The sequence below is a fragment of the Camellia sinensis genome, chromosome 6 (assembly GCF_055761805.1).
Source record: "Camellia sinensis isolate YWXY chromosome 6, ASM5576180v1, whole genome shotgun sequence".
Classification (NCBI taxonomy): Eukaryota; Viridiplantae; Streptophyta; class Magnoliopsida; order Ericales; family Theaceae; genus Camellia; species Camellia sinensis.
The window spans coordinates 44,682,161-44,691,156 of record NC_138966.1 but is presented as its reverse complement, the minus strand read 5'-3'; the positions used below and the strand labels follow the sequence as shown (position 1 = coordinate 44,691,156).

General features: G+C 27.9%; 1 protein-coding gene across 1 annotated transcript; it reads left to right on the top strand.

The window, feature by feature from the left end:
• Positions 1–4,163: 4,163 nt before the first annotated feature.
• On the top strand, positions 4,164–5,376 carry LOC145792271 (uncharacterized). Its single transcript, XM_082873046.1, has one exon. The coding sequence runs from the start codon at positions 4,265–4,267 to the stop codon at positions 5,156–5,158; it is 894 nt and encodes a 297-aa protein (XP_082729172.1). The 5' UTR covers positions 4,164–4,264; the 3' UTR covers positions 5,159–5,376.
• Positions 5,377–8,996: the final 3,620 nt, after the last annotated feature.

Sequence of the window (8,996 nt, the reverse complement as noted above, 5' to 3'; positions counted from 1 at the left end):
AGTATGGAGACTTGCATGAGTAAATTGATCTATATCCAAAATATAACTAAGCAAGAAATGAATACATATTTGACTGAAGAATTTAAATGATAAACAAGAAATTTTATAAACAAAAACATTAATTTATAGTTAGATTGTTGACATCATAATTTTATCCTAAACAATAAATAATAAATAGGTCATTTAAATATATAGTATTACACAAATATTTTTCTATTAACTTTCTACTTTAAATTTTCACAATCCGTATCTGTAATACAATTGAATGTATGAAATTAATTGCATAATTATACAATTTTGTTTAATAGTTCATCTCATAATATAAATTTATTGAACCCATTATTACATATTATTTCCGTACTTTTGATGTAAGAATGCGTTAATATCAATATGTAATATATTTTTATACATTAAGAGTTGTTGAGTCTCGTTTCTATGTCATGAATATCTTCATTATGAAAAATATAATATTAGTCATTAGCATACAATTGCTATGCAATTGTCGTGAAAAAATTAAATATAAAAAGTACAATTATTGTCGTGATGTAGGTGCTTTGCAAATTCTTGGTTTGTTATTGAAAGTGTTTATTATGGACATTTGTTTGTATAACATATATGTATATATGTATTGAATATAAGTTGATAGGAGAGCAATACACAATTTTATAATTTTTTCCTAACAAATATAACTACGCTATTAAAGTGATACATGTTAGAAAATTAAAATACCTGAAAGTAATATAACATTACAGATTGACAATGCATGAATACAACAACATATATAAATTTATATTTATATATGTAGACATTAACATATATAAGATATTACAAAAATAATATTTGAAATCTTTTGAAATAATATAATACAGGTAACAATGAGAAGTTAATTATTTATAATTAAATAGTTGGTCATAATGTAAATGTTTAGTATTAAATTTTATGTGTATGCACCATTTTTTTAATTAGATAATTAAATTCACATAAAAATTGAAAATAATTTGTGAATAATTTGTATAAAATTAAATAATAATAATAATAATAAATCAATACATGTTTAAATTTATAGATTTTTTTACAAATATTTTAATTTTTAATTCTATTTAGATTATTAGATATTAAATTTTTATATAAAAATTATAATTTAAATATAAAATATGAAGAATTCCAGTATCTTCAATCACCAAAACTGAGAAAATATAAAAAAAAATCAAAAATTGCAAAATAGATTTAAAAAATAAACCAACAAAAGTGGTTCATGTTTGGAATTTTGACATTATACCTTGATTGTTAAAGTATCATGTAATATATTACAGTTTATAAAATATAATTTAAACAAAAAGAATGTCTTTGAAGATAACCTGCGAAATTTTGAGATGCAACACAAATCTCTGTTTTAAAAACGCATGCACTTTCCTCTGTCTAGATTTAAACGAATACATATAACTTCAAGATTTAACCAAAATTATTCACAGTGATTTGATCTACAATGAACAATTATAAATATTATGCATATCAGTATAGAAGCAGATACAGGAAATAAGAAAGAGTAATTATTTTTTTGTTCTTCAATCGTCATCAACGTAAAAAATGTGGAGATATTTATTTATTTATTTATTTTCCCATAAGAGATAGTTAGTTTATATAAGACTCTTTATAACTTTAAAAAATATAATAAATTTGAGAAGGTAAAATTGAAATTTGAAAAAAGTAGAAAACATGACCGACTCTTGACATTTTTATAATAGTAATAGATTATATGATATTTTTAAAATTTTTTGGGGGTATGGTCATCCCATCCGCACCCCCCTTAGATCCATAAAATACAACAATATGAACTGAGTTCTCCTACGCTTTCCTATTTTGGATTGGGCTTCTGTTTGAAAAAGTAGAGGCAACTATAGAATTTTTTTTTTTCATTATTTAAACCGTTTATTTTGTAAAATCTTTTATATATATTATCTATGAAATTAAATTGATTATATAATTGTAACTTTTTCATTTTATTGTATTTATCTCAAAAAGATAGATTTAATTCTTATATAATGTTATAGGGTAATGCTAGGGACACCAAATTTTCTACCAAACAAATGATCAAATGTCTCACATGGGTGTGGGGTTCGCAATTTTGTGGGGCCCACACCCATGTGAGACATTTGGTCATTTATTTAATAGAAAATTTGGGACCTGTAGCATTTTCCAATGTTATATACAGAGTACTTACTTCCACGTGGATATCTTATACTTTGAAGTGTAAAGGCATCGAATGGACTCTTTAAGATAGGCCCATTAGCTATTATAATAGTATCTTTTTATTTTACTTCGTCTAACAGACAAACTACTACACTAGTTATTTTAACAAAAAAAAATTCCAAACTAGCTATATTTTGAAAAATTTTAACAGCCTCTTTAAACTATTTGTATGGATAAATAAGTAAAGTAAAAGTATCATTGGAGAACATAGATAAAAAAAAGTAATTAGGTAGAATAAATTTTTCCTTATTTTTGTATTTTGATTAGTGTAAAGTAAAGAGTAGTGTTGGAGTTTCTTTAAGAATAAAATATTATTTTTTCTTAGTTTAAAATACTGGGTTCACAATTTTGGCCGACGGCATTACACATTTTGGATATAGAACTCATTATCCCCTCAAAGAGTGTGCATTATATGCACCTTATAATAAAAGAAGAAATTTATATAATTTCATATTTTTTGAATTATAACTTTAAAAAAAAGGGGTCATAATCAAATATTACATGAGCCATAATCAAAGACCTCAAAATAATGTCATAATTAAAGAAGAAAATTAATTATAACTAAAGAATAAAAAATTGCATAACTAAATGTGCATATGGTATGCCGTGTGTATGATAAAATTCTCCCCATTATTTTAGACTAATTAAATGTTGCGTTTTGTTCAAGTGTGTTTTGGCCTATTTTGGCCTAATTTGGGAACTTGGTAGCCAATTTTTAGCTTTTAACTTATTTTGGATCATATCATCTCTCTATTTATTTACATATTTTTTATTTAAAAAAAAAAAGACAAAAAAACCAATTTTTTATAAACTTTCCAAAACAACCCTTTGGGAATTTATTTATATTATCATGTATTATATCATGATTTTTGTCATTTTATAATGGAAAAGGATTAAGATCCCTTTTTTCTTGACCCCCACCACCCCTAATGTATAGGGATTGGCTAACTTTTTGCTTTTTGTTTTGTTTGTTTGTTTATTTATTTATTTATTTATTTATTTTCTCTGCTATCACTCACTGACATGTATCTATAGGGGTTGTAGGGGTCAAGAAAAAAAGGGAGTCTCGATCATTTCCGTGATATAATAGTAATCTATTAAGTTTTATTAAAATATCATATATGAGTCAAATAGAAAAAATATGTTTATTTTCTCATTAACTAATTTGGTGGATCCGACTTTGATGGTGATATATGTTTCGATTTTTTAAAACTAATAATGTTAAGATGATAATTTTATTTATTTATAATATTTTATTCACTGTCTTATGTTTTATTATTTTTAGTGCAATTTATTAAATCAATAAAATTATGACATATGAAATAATAAATTAAGCATGATAAATAAATTGATCATCTTAATATTATTGAATTTTGGCAAACAATACCAAGTAGTCCTTTTGTTTTTGAATAATGTTATATGCACCAATTAGTATACCAATTGATGATGTGACATAATTTAAGAGATTTTTGGTATTTGTAATTTGTATAATGAGTGTGGTCAATAATAATGTCATAACACATGTTGGTACATTAGTTAGCACACTAATTAGTGCATGTAGGCTCCGTTTGGCAAGAGCTAAACGAATCCGGATCCTCCGTCGCCCTTTCCTGCGGCGCGTCCTGTCGCCCTCCAAAACGACGTCGTTTTGGAGGGGTTTTTTTTTTTCTTGTTCTTCTCACTGATAACTCTCTCTCTCTCTCTCCCCATACCACTACTTAGCTCTCTCAGTAGCTGGTTTTCGTCCCACAGATTCATCTATTCTCACTCCTAAAGCAATAACAAGTTTACCCAGATTCATTTTGCTTTCAAATTTTCCTTCCTGCTGATCCACCACATAGAAGGTCCATCCATGTTGCCTTTCGTTTTCTGAAAGTGTTTTTTATATTTTCTTTTTGTTAGATTGTGCGTTTCTTAAAAAAAAAAAAAAAGTTGATGATGATAATTATTCTGGACATTGATTTCAACTAGGTATTGAAATTATTCTGGGTTTGATGATGATGATGATCGCAGGATGATGAAATTAGTTCTTGGGTTTGTGGGTAAAAAAAAGATGAAGATTCACCAATCGTGTTCAATTGATTTTCCTTCTAAGCTCTTTGAATCGATACTCAACTCTTACAGAGTCTATGATTCTTCGCCTCGTGTTTTCGACTCTCTATTCAAAACCTATGCGCATATGAAGAAGTTCAGGAATGCCACCGATGCTTATTGTCGTATGAAGGATTATGGGTTTGTCCCAAATGTTGAATCTTGCAATGCGTATTTGAGTTCTTTGATGAATTTGAATCCGGCAGATATCGTATTAGCATTTTATAAAGAAATGCAGAGATCAAGAATTTCGCCGAATGTTTATACTTTGAACATTTTTATTAGTGCTCTGTGTAAATTGGGGAAACTGGAAAAGGCTGTTGAGGTGTTTGGAGAGATGGAAAACATGGGTTGTGTTCCTACAATTGTTTCTTATAATACATTAATTGTTGGACACTGTAACCATGGCCTTCTGAGCACTACTTTGAAGCTCAAGAATTTGATGGAGAAGAATGGGTTATGCCCAAATGATGTTACTTTCAACACACTTATTCATGGGTTCTGCAAGGAAGGGAAATTATACGAAGCGAACAAACTTTTTAGTGAGATGAAAGGGATTGATGTGTCTCCTAATACTGTAACTTATAATACATTGATAAATGGGTATAGCCAAGCAGGTAATGTTGAGATGGGTAGAAGGCTTTACGAGGAGATGTCGAGGAATGGGATTAAGAAGGATATCTTGACTTACAATGCACTGATTTTGGGACTATGCAAGGAAGGGAAGACAAATAAAGCTGCTTATATGGTTAAAGAACTCGATAGCAAGAAGTTAATCCCTAAGTCATTTTTGGGTTTGTTCGATGATGGTGGCTGAGAAGGAGAGGGAGGGCGGTGTTGGGTTTGTTCCGGCGTCGGAGGTGGTGGAGGAAGAAGAGATGAGGAAGTTGAAGGAGATGCAGGCTTTGAAGAGAATGAAGGCTAAGAAAAGGATGGTGGAGAAGTTGATTAAGCAGAGGGGAGCTGGGGGTTCTGATGAACAGAAGAAAACAGGGGCAAAAGGAAAAGAAAGAAGACGAAGAAAGCAAAAGAAAGGAAAAAAAAAAAAAAAAAAAAAAACCCTCCAAAACGACGTCGTTTTGGAGGGCTACAGGAAGCGCGACAGGAAAGGGGCACCGAGGATCCGGATTCAGAGCTAAACGGGGTTTTTTAGCTATTTTAGCTACAAAAGACAAAATAGGCTATTTTAGCCACGAAAAACAAAATATCACATCTAACCCATAATCATTACATTCTTCTCTCACAAAAAAAGTTAAAAAAGCCAAAAAGCCAAAAAATTCTTCCCAAACCAAACTTTTTAGCCCAGACTAAAATAGTCAAAAAGCCAAAAAGCCAACCCACTTCCCAAACGGAGGCGTAGTACTACTGTTTATTTTTTGACTTAATGTAACGTTCCTCATGTTTTAAACCCGAATTACAATATTTAAACTCATATTAATTTTTCCATCAAAAATAAAAAATAAAACTCAAATTAACTGTCCATTTCTAAAAAAAAAAATGGAGGGGAATTTTTTTTAGGATCACTGGCATTAAGATTTTATAGCATAAAGGACATCCAATATTTTCATAATATTTAAGGTCCCTCAACATCGATCTAGAGAAAATTGGATCTAGAGAAAATTAAAATTTCTCTAAGTTCAAATCCAATTCCTAGAAAAGTACAAATCCAAACTCTAATTTCTCCTGATTTCAATTTGATTTGACTTTCTTTGATTTTAATGGCGATGGAAGACAGTGAAATTCATTCTTCCTAATTCCCTCATGTTTGGTTTTCCTGAAAAAGATTGCAAAATTAAAATAATTGGTTTTCCTACTACTCGGCCTACATTTAAAGTTCATCTTGTGCAGGAACCAGGTCCGATCCTGAGATTTTCGGGGCCCAAAGTCAATAATCAATTACTAAAATTTTTGGGGCCCTTCACAATTTTCCTTTTTGCTTCTTTTTCCTTTTTGCGAATCCAGACGGATAATTTCTTTTAAGAGTCATGATGAGCTGAGATCAAAATATTTTTTTAGATCAAAATTCAAAACAAGAGCACCACCACTTAACAAAATATAAAATTTTTAAATTATGTGATGTGAACTATTAAACTTAAATGAATTCTTCTTGATGATGTAAATACCAATATTATAATAGCAAATAATTGGGCAAAAGACAAGGCAAATATTTAATTAATTGAAACAAAAAAAAAATATTTACCTATGCTTACTGTGTTGAGATCAAAATATTTTTTTAAATCAAAATTCAAAATAAAAGCACCACCACTTAATAAAATACAAAACTTTTAAATTATGTGATGTGAACTATTACACTTAAATAAATTTTTCTTGATGATGTAAACACTAATATTATAATAGTAATTAATTGTGCAAAAGATAAGATAAATATTTAATTAATTGAATAGAAAAAATAAAAAATAAAAAAAATTACCTGTGCTACTGGAGCGCTTCTTCGTCTGGCTGCACAGATTCTTCTCCCTCGCTGGTGTGGTGTGGCTATCAAAGGGAAGGTTGATAGGGTTAGGACTTAGAAAAAAAATGGGCCTTTTAAGTTGGTTTGGGCCTTAAACTTTTGGCTTTTTAATAGGTCAACAAAATTAAGTTGATTTGGGGCTTTTTTTTTTTTTTTTGACTCAAAACACATCTAACATATTATACTAACTTATAATAGGAGGGGGCCCTCATTTTGGGCCTATTTTGAGAGGTCCTAAGCCATGGCCTTGTGGGCCTATGGCCAGGGCCGGGCCTGGCAGGAACTTGGAGTTTTCAGTGGGACTCATTTTGGTGGGTGAGATATATCCTGGTGGGTGAGGTACCGTAGACATTACAAAATAATATTGTGGATTTCTCCCATTATAAAAAATAAGAGAGGGACCTTAGACTAATTTTCTCAAAAAAAAAAAAAAAAAAAAAAAATTGAATGATATAAGTGGAAGTCAATGATTACAACGATGCCACAATAATTATAATAATCACAATTAATCTCTTTTCGGTGTATTTTATTTCATTTGAGATTTTTACGGAAAAGGTCATATGCATTACATGTTTCTTATTTTCCAAGCATGTTATGAGTTAATACAAAACTAAATAAATATTGGGTTGGACCGTTTTTTTTCTAAATTTTTTTATTATTTTCTTTCTTTTTTATATATTTACATATATATATATATATATATATATATTATATTTCAAAATTTTGACTAAAAATTCTTACTTCAAGAGTCTCTTCTCATGAGGAAGAGTCTCATTGGAAGTTTGAGAAAATTATGAAAGTATATTCCTATTTATAGGAAAAGATTTTTCAAAAAGAATCTACAAAATTACATGTGAGATTCAATCAAATTATTTGAAACATATTGATTGGAGGGAGAGTTGAAAATTTCATTTCCCTCCAAATTTAATCCTAGCATTCAATCAATTTGTTTGGAAAGAATGTTTAAAAAAATTAATTTTTTTAAAACAAGTGACTTTTTTTTTTATATCAATTATGACTTTATTAAATATTATTAATAAATAATATACAACAATTTTTATTTTTATTTGAGTATTTATATATATTTTTATTTATTTATAATTTATAATTATATTTTTTTAATTATATAATATTAATTATGACGTCACGGTTTGACCGCTTCGACCCGACAGTTGAACCGGTGACCCGTCTACCCGATCTCTTTTCCGGTTTGCTCACCAGTCAAGTTTTCAAAACATTGGTTACAAAAAGATGGGTCTCTATCCTATACAAAAATAAACTCAAAGCTAATACAAAATGAACGACTTGGGGGTGGAGGTGCTGAATCTGATCCTATGGAGAAGTGTCATTTTGCTCAAAAAGTGTCATATAAGGTCGCGTTTGGTAACGTTTATATTTTTTATTTATATTTATAAAAATTTTATAAATTGATTTTTATTTATTTTTAGAAAAATATAAATTACAAACGCGTTTGGTTTGAACAAAATGTTTAAAAAATTTTAAAAACATAAACTAAAAAATATATTTGTTCAGGCCTAAAATATTTATATTTATTTTTATTATTTATGATAATGGGATCACACACATTATAATTGAAAAAAAATTAATTAAAAAAATTATTGAAAAAAAATTTAATTGGAAAAAAAATTAATTGAAAAAAATATATTTGAAAAAAAATTAAAAAAATTAATTAAAAAAATAATTGAAAAAAATTAATTGGGAAAAAAAATTAATTGAAAAAAAATCATTTGAAAAAAAATTATTTGAAAAAAAAAATTGAAAATAAATTATTTGAAAAAAAATTAATTGAAAAAAAATTATTTGAAAAAAAAAGTTAATTGAAAAAAAAATTAATTGAAAAAAATATTAATTGAAAAAAAATTATTTGAAAAAAAAATGGAACACTGAAAACGTAAACTCATTTTTTGAGTTTATGTTTTTTCCTCAAATTTATAAACTGAGATAACCATTTATAAATAAAAAAAAATTATCACACAAATTTTTATGAACTGAAAATGAAATAGTTACCAAACATGCTCTAAGCAATTCAAATTTTCCTCAAAAAGTTCCCAATTTGCCGTGCATGAATAATATAGTTCCAAAGCCCCTTCTTTCTTTTTTTTTTTTCTTTTTTTTTTTTTTTGTTTTTTGTGAAGAATATGAAAAGCAGTTATATTGAAAC

Excerpts from the sequence above, each read along its gene's own strand:
- LOC145792271 (XM_082873046.1), top strand. The coding sequence starts at position 4,265 with ATGATGAAATTAGTTCTTGGGTTTGTGGGTAAAAAAAAGATGAAGATT.